The sequence below is a fragment of the Micropterus salmoides genome, unplaced genomic scaffold, assembly GCF_014851395.1.
Source record: "Micropterus salmoides isolate LMB-PRFRI ecotype aquatic unplaced genomic scaffold, ASM1485139v1 Ms_hic_scaffold_2, whole genome shotgun sequence".
In the NCBI taxonomy this organism is placed as follows: Eukaryota; Metazoa; Chordata; class Actinopteri; order Centrarchiformes; family Centrarchidae; genus Micropterus; species Micropterus salmoides.
Window position 1 is genome coordinate 36854129 of NW_024041150.1, and position 21483 is coordinate 36875611.

Sequence of the window (21483 nt, forward strand, 5' to 3'; positions counted from 1 at the left end):
ATCACTGTAAAAAGCACCAGAGGTGGAACAAGTATTCAGATCCTTTAATGAAGTAAATGTACTAATACCACAGTGTGAAAATACTCCACTACAAGTAAAGGTCCTGCACTGAAAACAAACCCTCAATGCTACACAGATATAACCCATTTAAATAATGATTCCCAAATAAATAGACTGGCTTATTGAACTACAGTATTTGTTTACATATTTACACACATACAATCTATGGTGGAAGAAGTATGAAAGTAAAGTACTAAAAGCACACTGAAAATGCATTTAAATCCTTATTTAAGTAAACGTATTATCAGCAAAATTTACTTGTTTCAGTTGCAACTGAATTCAATTTCATGAAAATAATTCAAGTTTATTGGAATTCATTTTCAAAGTAATAAATTAAATTTCAAGTGATGCTATCCAAATTCAGTTTTTTCAATGCAGTTATTCAAGTTGAGCAATTCAAATTCAGACCTAAATTATTCAAATTCAGATTCTACTGAATCTACAAATATAAGCCCATCGGTCTGCTCCAAAAACTGTTGAGCAGCTAACGACTGACAGTCCAATATGATCACAAAAACCTTTGTAATAGCCTATTGTTACGACCCGTGGACCGTTTATGTGTACAGTATATGGGGTGTTTGTGTGTTTGCCTCTCTGCCCTAAGCAGGACCTTGCCCCGCCTCCAATGCTGCAGCCAGCAGGCTGAGGAGCACGGCTTGCCATAACATAGGCGGTTGCCTACGGCGCAAAATGTCAGGGGGCGCCGCTAGAGAAGGTTTTCGACTTGCCGCAATTGACCTCGGCCCAGCTAATTAAATGCACTTCGCTGCTCCCGTTGTGAGTCCAGACAGTTGTGACGAGTCGTGTCGTTTAGTAGAGTTTCTAAAGGCTGAGGCGCAGCCTTGTTCTGTTTGGGACTGTGAGCTGCTTAAGTTGACGTGTGTGAATTTGTGGTGTGTTTTCCAGTTGGTTTCGGTTTCACATGCAACATGCAGACTGTGCACTTTGTCGGTCAAACGGACTAAAGGGGATCATTCCAGCGGAGAAATAAGTAATGCACAGCAGAAATATCTTATGAATTCTCATTAAATGATGATGTTAGTCTCTTAGTATTACGTCTTTCTTTCCGACATGTCAGAGAACACAGATGTGGGAGAGATTCTGAATGTGCAGAAAGTTTTGAATATGAGCAGAAAACCTACTAAAACACAGGATTTATTAAAGTCCAAGAGTTTTTAACTTTAATTAAAATTAACTTAGTTGAGGTGAAAAGGTGCCACATGCACACCCCCATGCAAAAGACACAAAAGAGAAGGGAAGACTGAATCATGCCTGCATGTGTGCTGACTGCAGGGATTTTATTAAATTAGAGAAGTTGATCAACAGGAGAAATATTGGTTATTTAAAAGCAATAGCTACAGAATATCTGAGAGCTCACTGCATTATATTCTATTCATTTTTTTTATTTTGAATTGTCACCTGCTGCCTGAATTTTGTGTTCCCCTTTACATAAATGAAGATTTTCCACCATAAATTGAGGCAGAAATGTCACCAGAATGCAGGAAATGAAGTCCTCAATGGTTAAATTTTTCTAGGGGAGGACCCCCAGACCCTCCTCTTCAGTTGAGTCATCTCCATTATTGAAACTAAACCAATGGTCTTGCATTTCAAGAAACCTACCACATACTGCAAGAAAACAGTCTCTGGGTTGACTCACAGTCTCTGGAGTTTGGTCTCCTAATTTAGGCTATGATGTTGAGGTTGACAAGTATGCTGATCAAACTTATTCATTATTGACCATGATTACTGACTTGGCTTTTCATCTATACATGCTAAATTTGTGAGTTTGGCTGCTGAACGTTTAAAACTTTCTTTAGGATAGGGGAGCAATGGCCCAAACCCATTATGTTGACTTTTTAGGGTTTTGCCATCACTACTTTTGCATTTGTTTATCCAGTACCTTAGTCCCTTTAAAAAGGATCCTTGTTTCTCACTTCCCTTTTGGGAGTTGTTTTCTGTTTATTGTGCATTTAGAGACACTTTTTGTTAATTATTGTAAATAAATTACCCCTTTTCTTTGCAAACTTACTCCTGTTTCCTTGTTTTCTTCTGCCCTGGAACAATTATTAATTGTACTAACCTCCTCCCCCGGGCTTCCATCTGAGGTTCGTAACACCTATCTAAATAAATATGAGTTGTTTTTTCACTTATTATATCATAATTGACTCTTTACAGTCTCTTTATATATCTATACTCTATAGCTGGACCAAGAAAAAAGGACCTGCAAAGAACTTGAAAAGACAAAGGACATGGGACAAAAGAGACACATACCTTGGCTCTTTTAGTTTATGTGCTGTATTTTGTTAACAATGTTTTATAATGGAATGAGTCCCCTTTACATTTTCTATAATGTAATTTATCCCTTTGTATACTTTCTATAAAAAGTATTACAGTAGTGTTTAAATACGACTGCAGATGAAAAGTAGCCTTTCTGGTTCACTGGCATATTTTCAATAAGTACTGTCCCTGTCAAATAAAGTAAGACAATAATCCAATCTAAACCTCTTTTTAAATGGTCAATAAAGATTAAATTAATTAACAGTTTTTCATTATTTCGCTCTCTTATCCAGAAAATCCTTCATCTAGTAGAAGAACAGCAACATAGTGGAGTTGGTAGAAAAAGTAAATACAGTAAAGAAGCTAATAATATCCTTCAATCTAACAAATGATAACCAAAGTTTTTACCTCCACATTCACAAGAAAACAGCATCTAAACAAGTGTAATGTGCTTTAATATGTGCCGTCCCTCAACTCCTTGATGTTTGCAAGCAAGGTGAACGATTGTGTAATTGGGCCAGCAGGTGCCAACAGGAAGTAGAGTTGTTTGTCTGGGAAAACCCTGAAAACAGAGAGATTCAGGTGAAGGTGAGATGAGTTCTCTAATGTCCTAAAAAAATAAATAAGAAGATCTAATTACATGGCTTGTTAAATATTTTAATATTACTACTAATAATTATATATTAGTTACTAATATTAATTACTGATACTGACCTTGTACATCTATTATAGTACCACTACCATAACTACTACTGCTACTGCCACTACTACGACTAGGCCCCCACTACTTTTTCTACGACTGCTGCAGCCATTTTCTGTTTCGATAGTTTTTATTCTTTATATTGCATAATAAGTTCAACAGATCAAAGTGCTCCTATACACCGTTGTTCTTCCAAATTGATTAGGATCCCCCCCCACACACACACACAAACACACACCCTACAACGCAACCACCATTAACCACAAACGCAAACAAGCAAACAAGCAAAGCATAAAAAAAAACAGGGCAGACCCGGAAGAGTCTAAGATTCGATGCTTCGATGGGTGGAGCCTGATTCATGCCGTTTCGGTGATATGGGGGTTCTGAACGTCTGATTTTACATAGAACTACCAGTTTTCTCCCAATAAGTTCATTTTCAGCCTATGACAATATACATTTCAACATTTAATGCTGTATATAAACATGTAGAAAGAATAAAACTTTCTTTGATTTGTTCTTCTTTTTTTTTTATTAGATGATGCCGCACGTAACAGGTGATATACATAACAGACACAATAATACTTGGTGAAAATACACAAAAACAGAAACGAGAAACAACTGTGCACAGACAAGGCAATTAGTGTATGGGTGTATGTGTGTTTGTGTGTGTGTATGTTCAAGAGGTAGAAAAATGGAGGTGGCGTGGGGGAACCTGAGTTGGGAAGTATAGAGATTAAATGCTTTGAACTGCCGTAAAAAAAAAGGAGAAAAAAAGAAGGAAAAAAAAACTACATGAAGGATAATTATATTAAAAATAACATTTAATTGAATATAACGTCTCTTTCTGCCTCCCTTCTCCTCCCTCCTTCGTCCCCTTGAGTTTACTTTCTATTGTGATAGTTATTGTAACAGCTCTTGTGAGAAGGATCAGGGTCCAGCCTGGACAGCTCATCCTCTAGTGAGGATTTCCATTTGCTAAAATGGAAAAGTCCAGTTTACTTTGTCGAAAGCTTTTCCGGCATCTAATGATATGATTATGGTTTTGTCTTGTCTTTGCTGTGATATATCGATTATGTTAAAAAGTCTACGGAGGTTATCTGAAGCGTTCCTGCTTTTAATGAAGCATGTCTGATATGGGTGGATTAGTTTTGGCGTAACTGCCTCTATTCTTGTTGCAAGGGATTTTGTAATAATTTTTAGATCAGTATTAATAGATAGCTAGAGGGGTGAGTTGGATCTTTGTTAGGTTTTAATAAAAGTGTTATGACAGCAGTATTCATATGTTTGGGTATGGTCGAAGTATCTTTCATTTCCGTTGTCACGCTATAAAATAGTGGTGATAGAATATCCCAGAAGTGTTTATAGAATTCGGCTGGCAGTCCATCTGGTCCAGGTTATTTAGTGTTTGGCATTTTATTTAAGGCTGTATAGAGTTCTTCAGGAGTAAGTGGTGTGTCTAAAAGGTTGGCTTGTTCTCTAGGTAGTGTAGGTAGGTCCAGATTGTCTAAGAAGTTGTCTATTTCTGATTGGTTAGGTTCATGCTTTGAGGAATAATGATTGTTATAAAAGTTATGAAAGATATTGTTTATGTCCTGCGGATTGTGGGTTATAGTACCTGTTTCAATGGGTATGGATGGAATAACTGCTTTCTCTTTTTTGCGTTGTAATTGGTTTGCTAGATATTTATTTGCTTTATTACTATACTGAAATTTTTCATTTTTAAGTTGTTGGAGTTTAAGGTTTAAGTTGGCTCAATTCATTTTGTGTTCCTTCAGTGCTAGCGGTATCTGTATACTGGTTTGTTAGCTGTTTAATTTTAAGGTATTTTCCAATTCTTGTTCTTGTTTTTTCTTGTATGATGAATATGATATGATTTTACCTCTTAATACTGCTTTAGCTGTTTCTCATAAGATTGAGGGTGAGATATCTGGAGAGTCGTTTATCTATTTACCAAGAATAAAACTTTAAATAAATGTCTTGTGTGTGTGAATAAATCCAAAATTGTAACCCTAACCCTGGGTCGTCAGTGCGCATGTGTAGGCGTAGCGTGTATGTGTGTAGTGGCAGTGGAGAGACACTTGCCGAAGAGACGGAGCTTTCACTTCACTGTTGATGTACCGAGTTGTCCGCACCTCGCGGGACGTTCCGATGATTTCTCACCATTGATGAACCACACAAAGAATATTTTATCGTTTTTAAATAGCCGGCTACTTGAAATAGACCTGCGAGGAACCGTGACGTGCATGCAGTTGTCAGCAGCATGGCATGCACACAAAACTCTGCACAAGACCGGTGAACGGCAGGCGAGAGAGAGAGAGAGAGAGAGTAGTATGTATGATGCTTTGGCAATATTGTTGTTACACATTCATGCCAATAAAGATAATTTGAATTTGAATTTGAGAGAGAGAGAGAGAGAGATGCATGCACAAAAACACACATTCGACTATTGGCAGGACTTGGCGATTCTGATTCGACTGTGTAAATCCTTAGTCAGGGACAGCCCTACAAAAAACATGAACACTCCCTCAGGGAAAGCAGCTTAGTATGTTATAAAATCAGTAGTCAGTAGTAGTCATTAAAGAGGTGGTATTATGCTCATTTTCAGGTTCAAAATCTTATTTAGGGGTTGTACCAGAACAGGTTTACATGGTTTAATTTTCAACAAACACCATATTTTTTCTCATACTGCACATTACTGTAGCTCCTCTTTTCACCCTGTGTTGAAGGCTTCGTTTTAGCTGTGGAGTGATACATCTTGTCTCTAAATGATCTTTGTTGGGAGTTCCACATGCGCAGTTCCTAGTTAAGGACTACTAGCCAATCAGAAGCAGAGAAAGGCGGGTCAGTGAAAAGACGGTAAACAGCTTTGATTCAGCTGTAGGCTACATGTTGCAGACCAGGTTGGCAATTTGTAAAGAAAGTAAAGGCTGGACTACAAACGAGCTGTTCAGGGCAGTGTTTTCTGTGGGAGATGGGAACTCCCTTTGGGGTGGACTTTGGGCCTTTTCACTTTGCAAACCTAGTACATGCACAAAAAAGATTTATAACTCAATAAAGAAGAGGGAAAAAGCTAAAAACCATAATACCACCTCTTTAAGACTGATTTAAATTCTGAATTAATATATTCACGTTCTTCTGAAGTTTAATTTGGGAACCATCCTTTTTTAATCATAGATGTACTTCTACTTTAGTTATCACTGCAACAACCACTACTTCCATTTCTACTCTTCACAACTGTATTTGGAATTTACAAAAACTTGTGCTACTTCTTAAACTGTACTATTACCATTTTTAGGGGTCCAAGCCCGAGTGGGCTGGGAACCCTATTGTTTTCGCTCGGATTTTTATTTTTTATTTTTTTCTTCTGCCGCTAATTCCATTACTGCAGCCTAGATGGTAACTGCTAGGGACGCGAAACCTATAGGGTAGGTTCAAGCGCCTGCAAGTAACTCAGGCGCAAAAATCCGCACACTTCTACCTCTAGGGGGCGCTATAATTGAAGCTCAAATACGGTCAGACAACCCCATTCATTTCAATGGGATTTTCAACCAAAGGACATTTTGTCTCATAACTACACGCCACTACATCGCACATTCATAAACCTTATGTCTACGTGTTTGGGGGATGCTGCCGATTCCTATGGCTCAGTGCGATGACATTTTCATTGCGCTAAATCGCGAAAACTGGAAAACCTATTTTAATTAACTCCTCCAAAGCCGTAAGTCCACAAACCGGTACGGACCATCTCTGGACCAAGCTGAAGAAAGTTTGTAGAGGGAATTTTGATCCGCCAAAAAACATCCCAATTACAAGCTAACAAATATTTGCGCAAACGCTAAAAACTGGATGTCATGTCAGATCTTATGTTTGCAATGTCCAATCTACACCAAACTCGGGGACCTTATCTGGCACGCCCTCCCGAGGGGCTGTGTGAAATTTGGCATCAATCGGCCTCTTTGTGGCCCTATTCATTGGAAATCAAATAACACCTCCCATAGATATACATTAATTTCAGATCTCCATAAACACAAGCCCCTTTGATTTATAACTCTGCTCATTTATTCTCCATGGGCCCCCCAAGCCACAGCGGGGAACCCGGGCCAACTCGCGCACGGGAGGCTTGGACCCCGCTTATAACTGCTTGCAGTTCTAGTTATTATTATTACTGTTACAACCTCTACTACATATCCAGTAATCTCATACACTATTAGTTGGATTGTAAAAATAATGAAATAATAAAATGAAAAAGGAAAATGTAATTTAAGATGTAGTGACTCACCTTCACCAGGGGACACACCCTGCTCCTCTTCATAATTTTTCATCCTCTATATCACAGTCTCTGCAGCAGAAACACACATGTTAAAGAACCACACTGATAGGGCTGAACAATTAATACAAATTTGCAATTGCCATATAAATTTCCCCAGTATTGCAAATCATTTCGCAATTACAATATCAGTCAAAATAATTGCAATTTTTTCAAAATTGTTCAGCTCTATTGACTAATAGACTGATACATCAGCCCGTTCTCATTCCCAGAGCATCAAATACCAACGCATTGTCACGTCTCTTGGCGTCTGGTACCAACGCACATGGCACCCTTTTTGCATCATATTTCAATAAGGAGGTGATTGAAGTGGACGGGTGGGTCAGAAACCAGACTTTCAGAAGGCCGGTGTTTGTTTCCTCACGTGAAACAAAGTCAATGTTTAGTTCTTTTAGTGTAGTTACATAAGTAAGTTACGTACGTTAAGTACATAGCGTTATTGAACTTAATTTAAGTCATGTAGTTATTTTAAGCCAAACCATGATCTTTTCCATACTTTGGTGAATAAACCTAAACAAAGTGCAATGTTTTTCCAATGTTGCAGTTTTATTTTGAAAGTCTAACCTTGCATAGTTATTCTCGCTAATTTGACCGCAGAGCCCTACAAGTACAAACCAGCGCTAAAGGGTCTTGACATAGCGTCTATATGTGGTGCCCTGATATGAGAACAGGTTGAATGCATCCTCAGATTCATATGTTCTTACACAGCCTTGTAGAAATTCTTCTGGTTCACCATGTGGTCGTGGAAGATGTTTATGGCTTTAAACACGTCTATCTGGTCCTGGTATTCCTCTAACACCTTTCTGTATCTGTCACACACACAGCAAAAATGATCAATTAGGCCAACATAAAACTGCTTAATTAAAATTAATTAAATTTAATTAATTAAAATTAATTGGTAAGGAAGTCAGAATTGAGTTAATGAATTTAATGTTTTATTTTTATTTTTTTAAATTAAACAATTATGAGAAGTGCCATATTTATTACTTGAGCCCTGCCCCCTCAAAATGTCTGTGCACGTCTGTGTACCTGCGGATCCAGGCGACCTCCTTCAGACTCTCTACACTCCACTGCTGGTAGATGCTGCAGGCCTTATCCTCAGACCCAGACACCAGCTTGGAACCAGGCTTGAGCTCAGCCAAAAAGTCCCGGAGGCAGGCCCGGGCCGACAGAGCCACCAGCCAATAGATCGGCTCCTCCAAAACCACAGAGTGGAAAGACTGCAGGGCGAAGTGGAGCCACTGTGGGGGAGGCGAAGTGAGGGGGCTCTGGAGGAGGAGACAATCAAAAACTGAATTACATTTTCTTCATACTCTGCCATTTTCATATATTTAGTATATAACTTTATATTTATATAGGTGTATGTTTATTGTTGGTGCACACCTAGTCGCCAAAAAAAATTCCTTGTATGTGTAAAACTACTTGGTAATAAAGATGTTTCTGATTCTGATTTATTCTGATCGTGGTTCTTACATGAGGCATTTTTATTCTGATCAGGCGCTGTTCTCCTTATAAGAGACCAAAAATGCTCTTTGTAAACACAGCTGCTTGTCTGTCTCACCTGGTTTCTGCTGCGGTAGTGTTGAAGTGTGTCCTGCAGCAGTGATCTTGTGTTCTCATCTGCTTCCTGTAAATTACACATCAGGGTCTGCAGGAACAAAAACATGACGCTTATATCTAAACCCTGTCACACCAGTTCAACTCAGACTGGGAATTAAAATCACATTTACGGAATGGGTGTTCCACTGTAGTGTTGTCCTGCACTATTACATTGCATTATTGTATATTATGTCAGTAACTGCGACTAAGACTGGTTGAGAAGCTTTCTAAATTGAATGTTACGAAGCAAACATCGGTAGATCTGTGTGAACGTAGCTGGCTGCCCCTGCCTTGCATAATCATAGACTAGTATAACAAACCGCTCCACATTTTACATTTTATTTGTCCCGTTACATCCTTTCTTGCAGGCTAAATCAACACATTGACATAATACCGGCGGTCCACAGGATAGTAACATGGGTCGCGTTAGCTGGTGAAGTAATGTGGAAAGATATACAACTATAGTATTTGGCACCGGATAACTTTAGCAACTGGTCGTCATTAACTGGAAAGCTAACATTATCCAACCTGAGCCAACAAAATCTCAATATCACAATATATTTTACATGTTTTGCAGTGATGTTAGTTCACCTCCCCAATAGGATGAAAGCCAACTCTGGGTCGGTTTATATATCCAAAACAAAGCGGAGGTCCCTCCGTGACTCAAATGCCTTTTTGATGATTTTCGTTTGGCCTGACGGGCTTCAGCCCATAAATCATTTTTGTTGTACGATGCAAGAGAGAGAGTGTCAGCTGAAGTGTAAAGTTTAGAGTTGTTGCATAAAATCGCGGAAATTTACAGACGGTATCAAAAGAGGCTAATAACAGAGGAGGGAAACGAGAAAAAACACTGCTGAGGAGAGCTGAAAAACATGATGAGGGACTGATGAGAGAGTTGACGAGCATCAGAGGATCAGAGTTTAGTTTAGTTTAGTTTAGTGAAGAAAGAAAGGCAGATAGATGAACAGGTAGAAAGATGTGACAGAGAAAAAAGACAAACTGGGCATAATCAAAAACCTCTGACCTCCAGTGTGCTGCTGACTCTGTGCAGATAGAGCGCCTCCTGCTGGATGAAGTTGTTGTAGCAGCGCTGAGTCAGCTGACCAGAACGGAGCTCCTTGAGAAAGTAGGACAAGTGGCGAATCTCCTCTGCCAACAAGTAGCTGTTACCCCACAAAACATCAAACAGACTCAGACCGTGCATGATTCCTGAGACAGAGGGGGAAAAAATCTAAATGTTATTGCTATGTGATGTTTAATAGTCCTGCGTTATATTAAGAAGTGTTTCCAGTGTTTAGTCTGTTGTGCAGCCAGTAACTGGTAAAAGTTCCCAGATGGAAAGATCTATAAAAAGGCAGCAAATGGACTTGGAGTTGTGATTTTTTTTGTCAAACTTTTGTTTCCAAAGTCAGACATGGCTCAACAGTAATTTCTTTGCCATACGTACTGGGATACTACAGCAACCAGTTAACTGTTACCTGGTTTCCTGTCGCTGGGGACGACTTTAGAAGAGGAGCTGGAGATAAACAGAGGAGATTACAAACAAGCACTTAATGTTTGAGTTAATACACAATGACAGTGTTATTCACGAACATATTCAGACACACGTTGTCAATTATCACACATCAGGACTTTGCTTTTTATTTTCATACATTTGCAGTCTAAAATTTTCACAGGAAGCTGATCTGGAGTGAGCAGGTGCCACTGCTCCAGATCTGTTATCCACAGCATCTAATAAAACATGTTGGATTTACCTGAAAGGTTGTCCCTGCTGGAATTCTTTAACTGAAACAAACCCTTTTAAGCATGCAGCGATTAAGAATTTAACAAGGGCTTTTACACATCCCCACATAAACATGTCGCACATCACTGCACAAACTGTCATTTAAATCACATACTGTACATATTCTTTATTCTTTTTTATACTGTTTTTAAATATTTTATTGTCAGTTTTATAATTTTTGTGTGATTCTTGACTTTGTTGTTATGCACCAAAATACCAATGCACATTCCTTGTATGTGTAAACCTACTTGGCAGTAAAGCTGATTTTTAATCTGATACTCCACAGATTTTGTGTCCCTTAAAGTAAATTACCAACATTGTTTTCAGACTTTAGCCTACGCGTCTTTGGTGGAGCAGATGTAGAACCTGAGCTCTCCACAGGGGGCGCTGTGCAGCTTTCCACCTGAAACACAAAACACACACAAGGATTTAGTTTAAGTTGTTAAATTTTAAAGAAAAAAGAATAAGGAAGTGTTGTGCAATTCAAACAGCAAATCGTATGGCATTATTTGATTTCATTTTAAAGTAATAAATCCATTTATAAAGTACATTGATCCATTCATTCCTTCTTTTTTCATTTACTTTTTGGTTCCATTTCCATGCAAGCCCCTCCCTCGCTGGTATTTCCCTGCCACTGATTGGTCCAATCACTCATCCTGAAGGGGGAGTCGTCGCTCCAAAACCAGTTCTATAGATGACAAAAACAAAGAGGCAGCTGTCATTTTGGGCTCTGGGTAATTGTTATAGTATTTCTCACTATTATTAAAATGTTTACAAACCAAACAAACAATCAGTAGATCAATGGAGAAAATAATCAGCAGATTTATCCATAATGAAACAAAATCATTTGTTGCAGTCAGATACAACATAACATTTTCAATGTATGACGTTTACTTGGAACAGAGTATGTTTAATGTGGTATTAGAAAAGTTGCTTAAGGATCTGAGTGCTTTCTCCTCCACTGGAGGGGTGTTTGTTTAAATAAAGTCCTGATATAAGAACAAGAGCACAGCACGCTGACACAGACACCATACCTGCTGTTCCTGGTATCCACCCAGCCACACAGGTGTGTGTGTGTTTGCTAGCAGACGGACAAACTGCCTCTCCTCTGGTGTGTGAAGCGACGCCAGTTTACCAGCTGCCTGAGAGCACAATAACTAACACACACACACACACACACACACACACACACACACACACACACACACACACACACACATTAAACCACACTGAAGCCATGTAATACTGAGTTTTCTGTGTTATAAATTTAAATGTGTTTTATCTTCCGTTTACATTGGCATCGCTCCAGGAGCTCCACACAGGGTAGAAAGCGAAGCATCTCTGCCCAAACAGGAGCCACCGAGGTGGGCATGAAAAGACCTGTTCAGTACCTGCTGACACTTTATTTAATTAGTTAGTTTGAAAAAGCAATTTGAATGGCATATATATTTTTTCATCTTAATGAACAAGCCCACTGTGGAGACGACAAACGTCATCATCATTATAATTTGACTGACAGGAATCTCCATCTTACTGTTTTTTTCACCTGAAGATGACAGTAAAGCAGACGTCTCAGTCAGAAGGACAGTCAAGACGAGAGGAATTAACACACACACCATCATTTACCTGTAACACACATATATACAAATATTAAATTATAACACAGACACATTTATTCTTTGGTGTTTTATGATTCCTGTGTTTTTAATGTTTAGGGCCCGACCACAAAACATGCGAGGTCCCTTTTGGAACTGAAGGATTCAACTCATTGATTAATCTTTGAGTTTTCGGTTAACAGCGTGGCGATTGCGAAGTTAAATGCTTCGCCATGACACAGGAAGTTGTTGTAAATATACTGTACATGCTCAGATCTGTTCCAACTTCTACAGGTTTGATAAGAGTCCCACCCTGAAAACGTGTACATGCCAATATCCACCCACCCAGCGCCATCAGGGTGTCTCATACAGACCCACCCGGGGTGTCTCACATCGATGCTGAGGGGTACCTTTGGTGTCAAATACCTATGCTTTGTCACTTTTTCTGAAATGCGTTGGTATTTATCTATTTCAAAACTATCTCAGAAAGCCAAAGATTTAATTAAAATTTTCACGATGTCTTCCACACTTGAGGTATTGGGACATAAAGTATAGTTTGACTGTAGTGCCACATAGGGGACACAGGAAGTAACATTTAAGTCCTTCTTGCAGTGTCTGCAGCACGTGACAATTTAGAACCGTATTGGCAGACCAGCTGTGTCATGTGCGAGAGCCCGTCTTACGCTGCTTGCAGCTTTAATTAGGGGTCCAAGCCTGAGAAGGGCAAGGGAACACACGAATACAAGGCATTGCGGTTCCCAGGCCCAGCAGGGCTGGGAACCCTATTGTAATAGTTACAGTTTTTATTTTTATTCTTCCATACGTAAAAGTCATACTGTGGCCTAGAAGGTAAGTGCCACAGACGAGAAACTCATAGGGTAGGTCCAAAACCACTGCACGTACCTCAAGTGCAAAAATCTGCACACATCTACCTCTAGGGGGCGCTATAAGCAATGCTATCGTATTTGGGCTTGGAACTCACGCATACGAGGGCGAATATAAAAAACCTTATATCGTGCGTTCGTGGGATGGAGTTGGATCTCATGGTATATGCCATGCACATTTCTGTGTAATTTTTATTTGCAAAATTGCGAAAAAGTGCAGCTAGCTAACCTGAGCAACACTTCACTGGCTAAGTCACCATAAGGTTAACGTTACTCCCTGTCAGTTTGCCGACATTTACTTTAAATGTCAAGTTGTAAGTGTACGATGATTCGTTGGCATTCAAAGTTTATCTTCAGTTATTAGACGCTCTAATAACCGAGCTCTTTGTGTTGAATCAGTGCCTCTGAACAGCTAAAACTGAATATTTTAACCTTCATGAAGGTAGGATTATTGCAGGACTGCATTAGTTTTAGCTCGGTGTACCTAATAAACTGGCAGCTGGATCTGCTTATAGGCCTCGTAGAATCGTGCCAAACTTATATCCGTATATTTATGAGTAAGTTAGTGGAGTGCAAATACCATGTCCAGCCAACAATAACCAGGACAAACACATTGATGCAAATATGAATATAGTGACATGAGACATACAAATAATTTGAGCTACAGAGGCATTTACACATTCTTTGAGCTGCTGGTCTTACTGTGTTGAATGCTCTTAGTGGCCTTAATAGGTGCACCTTTACAATGTAATGCAGTTCAATACAACAGCTGTGCCATTATTTAATTAAATTTACACATATGAGCATAAATGTGTAAATTTAATTAAATGTTTAATACTCAGGTTAAAATTAAAGGGTGTTTTACTGAACTACATTGTTTTGAATATGAGGATTTTTTTTCTCCTCCCTATTTACATAATGTACATTACAGGGCTAGAATATCACAAACTCCTCTAAATATAATGCAGCCGAGTACAACACCAACATCACCAAGTATGACCTCAGTGATAAAACATGTAAGTGAATTAACTCTTCTATGTATGTCTGTGTAAATAAATCCTGAACAGTACAGGCATCATAGAAGCAGAATTCATGGCTGAGCTGGTGTATTTATTACATTAGATTGTACAGGTGTACCTAATAAAGTGACCACTGCAGACACAAGTCAAGGTTTTCCCTGTTGCTCCTCTGGGATGTATGGTTGAGTGTGGTCACCCCATATACTGTATGGGTCACTGTAACCACTGGGCTTGCCTGCCACCTACAACAAATCTCAAAAAACAGTGATGACCAACAACCAATCCTCTTCTGGTATTTAATATTTGGTTCAAATAATTTGCAACAAAGTACTAAATATGACCATTTTATTAAGGTGTAAAGGAACTTGTCTTACAACTTTTAATCCACTGAAATACCATGAAAAAAAAGTTTATAGTCACTTAATATCAAATTCTTTACTGGGGCACAGAACCAAATAACCGAAATCATGCCAATGTCCAGATACAACTGGACCTAACTGTGCACTCTCACTCCTGTAAGCTCAACCTCATGAATTTATTTGGGAAACATTGGCTTTCCATGTATATTATAATTATAATTTATACTATAATATTAAAATCAATGTCTTAAATGTATTAACCTTGTATTAACATTGTTTCATTTTTCTTCTCCCTGTTCTTTCCAGCAGCACCAGGCTGTGTCTCCTCAAGATCTGGTCTCATCTGGGGCCTATGACCTGGTCTGCTTCTGACAGTGGAATGTCCTCAACAAAAACAACCTCACTGACCCTCTCCCTGTAGATAATATATAATAAAGTGTTTTGTTGAATGCAATTGGTTGCCTTATATATTTTGCACTATTGACCAAACTTCTCTCTTGACTTAAACTGAGCAGCTTCAGTTATTTATTGATATTCACTTGTTGGGATGTTTATGTGAGTGTGTCTTAACACAACATTACATAGGACATGTGAAATACAGTAGACTAATTAAATATATTCTGCATATGCAGCACATTCTATGCATGTATTTGTGTGTTCCGAGGTATACAACAAACAAACGAGAAAACCACCTTTTTTTCGTTTGTCGTTTCAAACCAAAAACGAAGAAACGGGGGGAAAGGAGCCGTTCTCCCGTTTTTGGTTTCTGAATCCAAAAACGAAAAACAACTAAACCAAATTCAAATAATGTTTTTTTGAAATTCCTATTTTCATTTTCCGTTTGAAGATAGACGTTAAGAAAAGAAAGACCGGTGAGCCAGGTGACCCCGAAGTAATAGTATAGATATTAAAATAAAAGCCAAGCTTTTAGAACGGCTGGATCTGTAGCATTATGCAGCACTGAGGTGATGTTAGATGAAAATAAATAAATAAATAAACCTGGACCGAGAGAAATACGTTAGCAACAGTAGCTGATTACATGCACTATAATATTGTGCATGTTTGGTGCAATACAGTTGGTAGGCTAATATAGGTTAACTTAAGAAATGATTGTGTGTGCAGAGTTGTTACTGTAAGCGCTATATTTTCAATATTAAATTGATATTTAATGTGGTTTCCACCGTAATGAACAAAGCTGTTCCCCCTTTCTACCAGCAGGTGACAGGATTTAAATAAAGGCCTGTACTGTGTATTAAATGTTTTGAATCCAGGTTACTGACACAGATGTATTTATTGTTGTTCATTTCATTTGGTTTTTGATATTTATGTTTCATAGGCAGCCTAGTTATCATCTTCATCATTCACTCTCGGCCCAGAGTTAAACCTGCGCGCCCTTCTGCTCTAACCTGGTTCTAACACTGCTGTCAGTTTCTAGCAGCTCTGACAACAAACTCACATCAGAAATGTCCTGTGTGTCATGCAAGTGAAGAGAATCCATACAACAGTTATTCAACATATATAGCACATACATACTTTCAAAGGCATTGAATGTACAATCTATGGCTGCAGAACATTGACTGTGAAGCCATGAGGTAAGAACATTTTATGAGGTCCACAAAAGAAAGTCCAAAAATTTAATTACATTATTAAAATGGCTGTCAGCGCTGAGAATTTCTTCTCAGGACGTCAGTCAGGCCACATTTAAAATCTTCTGGCTTTATTATTTGTTTGCTTCACCTGTTCACCTGTGTTTTCTTTGGGCTTTCTCTCACTTTCTGTTGACCGCACTCGCGCACTCGCAATCACGCACTTTCGCACTCACACAGCAATTTTTATGACTTGGTAACTGCAGTGCCAGTAGTATTTTTTTATGTGTTGAAGTGTAAATAAATGCTTGAACTTAGATCGTTGAGTGGAATTTAGTTTTTGCGCGTCACAGTGTTTTCAATCTCTCAGTGTTTAGTCCCTCGCGGCTGCAAATTTTGTTTTGCGTTGTTTACAGCCGCTATGTTTAGTCAACAGAAATTTATTAAACCAGAGTGTTGTTCTACGTAAACGAGCTGTTTATCATGGATTCCGCGGATCACAACGGAACGCTTTGGATATCAGAGGAAACACGGAAATGTTTGGAGCTCCGCTGTATTGGATGGCGGTTCATTCATTACCGCTCGGAGGATAAAGACCCGGCCCGGTTATGTACACTCACATGCCAGTGCGGCAGAGATGAAAAATGGCGAAGGGGCAAATCTTCTCAAAAAACACCTTGCGTGAAGCGCATAGCACAGTTCAATTCAATTCAATTCAATTCAATTTTATTTATATAGCGCCAAATCACAACAACAGTTATCTCACAGCGCTTTTCATAAAAGAGCAGGTCTAGACCGTACTCTGTGATGTTATTTACAGAAGCCCAACAGTTCCCACCAAGAGCAGCACTAGGCGACAGAGGCAAGGAAAAACAGACAGTTGCGTTCATATCTTCACATAATAATTGCCTGTAAAAGTCTTTAAGGCAGAAAAGCAACAGTAAATGTGATGATGTTTCTAAATTGTAATGTCTTGTCTGTGATTATAATATAATAATAAAACTGCTACAATATCAACATAGGGGGTCTGGGGGTACCAATTTCTGCCTTTTCTGCATCAATTTATGGTGGAAATTATTTATGTAAAGGGACACACAAAATTCAGGTAGTAGCAGAGGGCTGTTTCTTTGTTTCAGTTGCTTTTAAATGACCTGAAGGCTGGCAATTCTGCCTTCAGATGTTATGACTGATTACTCGTTTGATCCTGTAGAAAGTCCAAAAACAAGCAACAAACCAACCAGATTTGCGTGCGTGGCGCATTGCTATCATAATAGCGGATGAATGGCGCAGTATAAAAACATCAATTGACTGACTGAACAGCAGATTCATAACGATATAAAAACTCTCTCATGAAGCCAAATGTTCCTCTGCAGCTCTGTGTTTATCAGTGAAGCAGAGTGGAGTCTGTTAACAGACAGACAGGCGCTGTCTCCTCTATGAAACATCTAGATCCTACCCTGCATTATTAGAAACTATGATGAACCGGTCTGGGCGTCACATCTATCCCCTGCAGTGACAAAATGTGGCCTATAGAAATGTTGAGGGAGAAAAAAAAAGTTGTTCGAGGCCGGTGCAGAAAAGTGCCTCAATATTACAGACTTCTCTTTTGTGCTGCTGTTACTTCTAGCTGAAGGCAGCAGTGATGATGTCTGCAGCAGGGGTGGGTACATCTAATGTAGGTCTACTCTTAATTTCGCTACATTTTCCATTCATACCTTTTATAACTTAACCAGTCTGCAATCTGCATTTTTCATTAACCCGAAATGAGCTGTGATCCAGGCTGTGTGCGCGCAGTTACGCAGTAAAGCGCTGGTCGGGCCCTTGCCACAGTCATAAAGCTGGGTAGATGCAAACATTTAGAAAATCAGGCAAATATCTTTTCAGTTTAAGGCTTTATTGTTCTACTAATACAACTGAAATCTAGTGAGCGCACACCACGGCACTGGTGGCCTGTTGGAAAGCAGCCTGTGTCGCTCTTTCACGAGCCGGCAAGTGAAACACTTTCACTTTCCATTAACGGCATTTAGAGCGTCTTTATGAAGACTACACACTGTATGATCTATGTCAGACGATCACTGCATTGATTGAGATATATTAAAAGTGTCCTGTTGTTGAACAGAGCATCGCTTTGGACATTAGCCTGTTTTTTTTATACACACTGGTTACTATTTGATTTATAGCGAAGTCCGACGGTGAGTCCATAAACTGAATGCCGGTGAAACTAATCTTTCACTCAGGAGCTACCAGCTGTTATTTATTTTTGAGATGCACAGAGAGAGAGAGAGAGAAAATATGGTGGATAAAATTGTTCTGTTGGGTTTTACTCGTGACGCACAGCTTCCTCTGTATGTAGGTTTACCTGCTTCAACAAGGAGCTGCTCTCGTGTTACTGCCACAATAATTCTTTGCGTTGTGAAGATTATTTAGATGCTTCAGGAATAATCAGATTGTATTGGCAGCCTGTGCTATTGCAAAGCAAGCGTTTGGTTGGCTACATCTCCATAATAAAAGGCACAGGTAACAAAAGTTGGCCAGGCAGCAAAAGTGATATTTTAAAGTGATCTTATGAACACCTTCATGGAGATTTAAAAAGGAAAATAATTGTAGAATCAGCTAAATTACAGATAATCAGCTTTTTCACTTCATTTGTAGGAATATTTTAATGGGCTACATAAAAAAATAAACTCATCAAGTTGCCTAGTCTAGACAGTCCATTTTTACTCTGATAGCCTATCTTGACCCTTCCTCATGTGAACACATCGGGCTGTGATCCTGCACAGCAAAACATAAAATAATTAAATCACCACACTACCATGGATAGTAGTGGTGCAACGGGTTGCAGAATCCGTGGTATGGATCCCTTCCACAGGGATGCACATTTAAAGAGGTTACCTCAATCAGTCATGCCTGCGTGTGTGTTGATTCAACAGTGATGATATTAAAAGCTGATCTACAGGAGAAACATATCTGAAAGCTGAGAGCTGCTCTGCATTATATGCTGTTACAGTTTTAGATTTTAAATAGTTTTATTATACTTTTATTAACCCAGAAAAACCCTTTTCCAAAAGTGTCCTGGCCAAGGCAGGCAGTAGTACAATTTTACATTTAAGATGGGAATAAATAATCAGTTACAAGATCATAAAATAACAAAATGTTCTTAAATGTTCACCACAATTCAGCAACAAGCACGATCAAACGAGTAATCAGTCATAACATCTGAAGGCAGAATTGCCAGCCTTCAGGTCATTTAAAAGCAACTGAAACAAAGAAACATCCCTCTGCTGCTACCTGAATTTTGTGTGTCCCTTTACATAAATAATTTCCACCATAAATTGATGCAGAAAAGGCAGAAATTGGTACCCCCAGGCCTTTATTTAAATCCTGCCACCTGCTGGTAGAAAGGGGAAACAGCTTTGTTCATTACGGTGGAAACCACATTAAATATCAATTTAATATTAAAAATATAGCGCTGACAGGAACAACTCTGCACCTATATCAGCCTACTGCACCAAACAATGCGCTTAAAAAACGTGACTCCTGACTGCTGCTTACATGAATAAATGCACAATATTATAGTGCATGTAATCAGCTACTGTTGCTAACGTATTTCTCTCGGTCCAGGTTTATTTATTTATTTATTTTCATCTAACATCACCCTGTTTTACGTTAGTGCTACATAAAGCTACAGATCTGGCCGTTCTACAAGCTTGGCTTTTATTTTAAAATGTTTACCATTACTTCCGGGTCACTTGGCCCACCTGTCTTTATTTTCTCAACGTCTATCTTCAAACGGAGAAATAAAAATAGGAATTTCAAAAAACCAAAATCGGACCGTTATTTGAATTTGGTTTAGTCGTTTTTTCGTTTTTGGATTCAGAAACTAGAAACGGAAATCGACTCTTTTTTCCCCCGTTTCTTCGTTTTTGGTTTGAAACGACAAACGAAAAAAAGTGGTTTCACGTTTGTTCGTTTTGTGGTTCAAACGAAAAAACAAACTATCAAAACGTACACGGATCTCTAAGCCTCAAGAGGAAATAAATTATTATTAAAAAGAAGAACTTTTAACATTTATATAGCTTTAACTGCTAATAGTACTTTATCCTTAAAGTAGATTACTTTTTGGTAATATAATTAGTAAAACACTGAATTAAGGACTACTTCTTTTTTTTTTTTTTTTAGTGCTTCATTAACTACTACTGTACATAAAATTATAAAAATGTGTAATCTTTCACTTCATCATCTTTTACATATTAAAATTAATAGTTTTGACTTGGAGTGCAAAACAGAGTTCAAAATTTCCTTTCAGATGTTTGTATTAAAATTTATAACAGTCTAAAAATACAGCAACACTTTTACATGTGAAAAATCCTAAATGTCCAACCAACAATGGAAGTCCACTTTATCTAGACTACAATGAGCCTCATAAACAAGACAGAGAACTTGAGAGAACATTTAATGTTTAAGTTTTTCTTTCAAAAGCAACTCTTACCTGCCGTGAGACAAATGCTGACTCTCCACTGTGATGTTTTGCTGTTCTATGATTACTTCCTTGTGATGTGTCAAAGTACATGCAAATACTTTGTCCATAGATGGAATGATAGGTACCTACATACAATAAATAAGCAGGGGCAGCTTAAAGCATCTGTGGGCTCATTTCAAGAACTATTGTAAGGCCCTACATAAAAGAGAAAACAAAGTGAGGATATAACTTGGTCTGCAATAATATATTCTTAAACTTTAATGCATTGTCTGCATTTTGTTTCTGTCACTTTAAACGATCAGCAATGAACTGTGCTTAATTATCTCGAAAACCTGTTAGGTTTGTTGGGAACAGAAATGATGCCGTGTGCCAAACAACCCTTGTTATTACTATAGCACACTGTAAGAAGTGTGTAGTAGAGCCCTGCATTTCAGCCCGAGCCTGACGGGGGCCAATTTACTCTGGGGCCGGGCTTTGTGTCAGGATTTAGATGAGTGCAAAGCAGGATTGAGCCCAAACACAAGACACTGGAGAACAGACATACAGTTGAGGGGCTTTTAATCCATCAAAAGGAAAACAAAGCTTACAGGTAGTGGAGACTGGCAAAATCCAAATGACGACAGAACAGGTAACTCAGCAGCTGGCAGTGCACACATCAAATGACAAACAACAAACATATATACACGTGAGGGCTGTTTCACAAAATCAGCATAGCAGACTAAGCCGGGATTTTCCAGTTAATCTGTCTGAATTTAGCCTTGACTTGGTTCTCAAAAGTAATGGCACATAAGTTACCATGGTGATTTATTCTGTG

General features: G+C 38.7%; 1 protein-coding gene across 3 annotated transcripts; it reads right to left on the reverse strand.

Annotated features, from left to right (window-relative positions):
- Positions 1–2107: 2107 nt before the first annotated feature.
- Positions 2108–21029, reverse strand: LOC119913255. Of its 3 annotated transcripts, none has more exons than XM_038732650.1 (13): positions 20679–21029; positions 12293–12372; positions 12040–12137; positions 11781–11903; positions 11329–11434; positions 11086–11149; positions 10442–10479; positions 9988–10172; positions 8926–9012; positions 8394–8632; positions 8069–8173; positions 7317–7376; positions 2108–2899 (listed from the first exon to the last, which is right to left on the reverse strand). In XM_038732650.1, exons 2-12 carry the CDS (start codon positions 12366–12368, stop codon positions 7346–7348), a joined length of 1152 nt encoding a protein of 383 aa, XP_038588578.1. In that variant the 5' UTR covers positions 12369–12372; positions 20679–21029; the 3' UTR covers positions 2108–2899; positions 7317–7345. The 3 variants fall into 3 exon arrangements, with proteins under 3 accessions (XP_038588578.1, XP_038588575.1, XP_038588577.1); XM_038732647.1 differs by having other exon boundaries at positions 12040–12146; positions 12281–12372; positions 20679–21024; XM_038732649.1 differs by having other exon boundaries at positions 12281–12372; positions 20679–21020.
- Between the last annotated feature and the right edge of the window lie 454 nt (positions 21030–21483).

Coding starts and splice junctions, on each gene's coding strand:
- LOC119913255 (XM_038732647.1), bottom strand. CDS start 12,368: ATGATGGTGTGTGTGTTAATTCCTCTCGTCTTGACTGTCCTTCTGACT. Junction 11,150..11,328: donor CATGGAAATGGAACCAAAAA/GTAAATGAAAAA, acceptor TTTGTGTTTCAG/GTGGAAAGCTGCACAGCGCC. Junction 8,633..8,925: donor ACTACCGCAGCAGAAACCAG/GTGAGACAGACA, acceptor CTCCTCCTCCAG/AGCCCCCTCACTTCGCCTCC.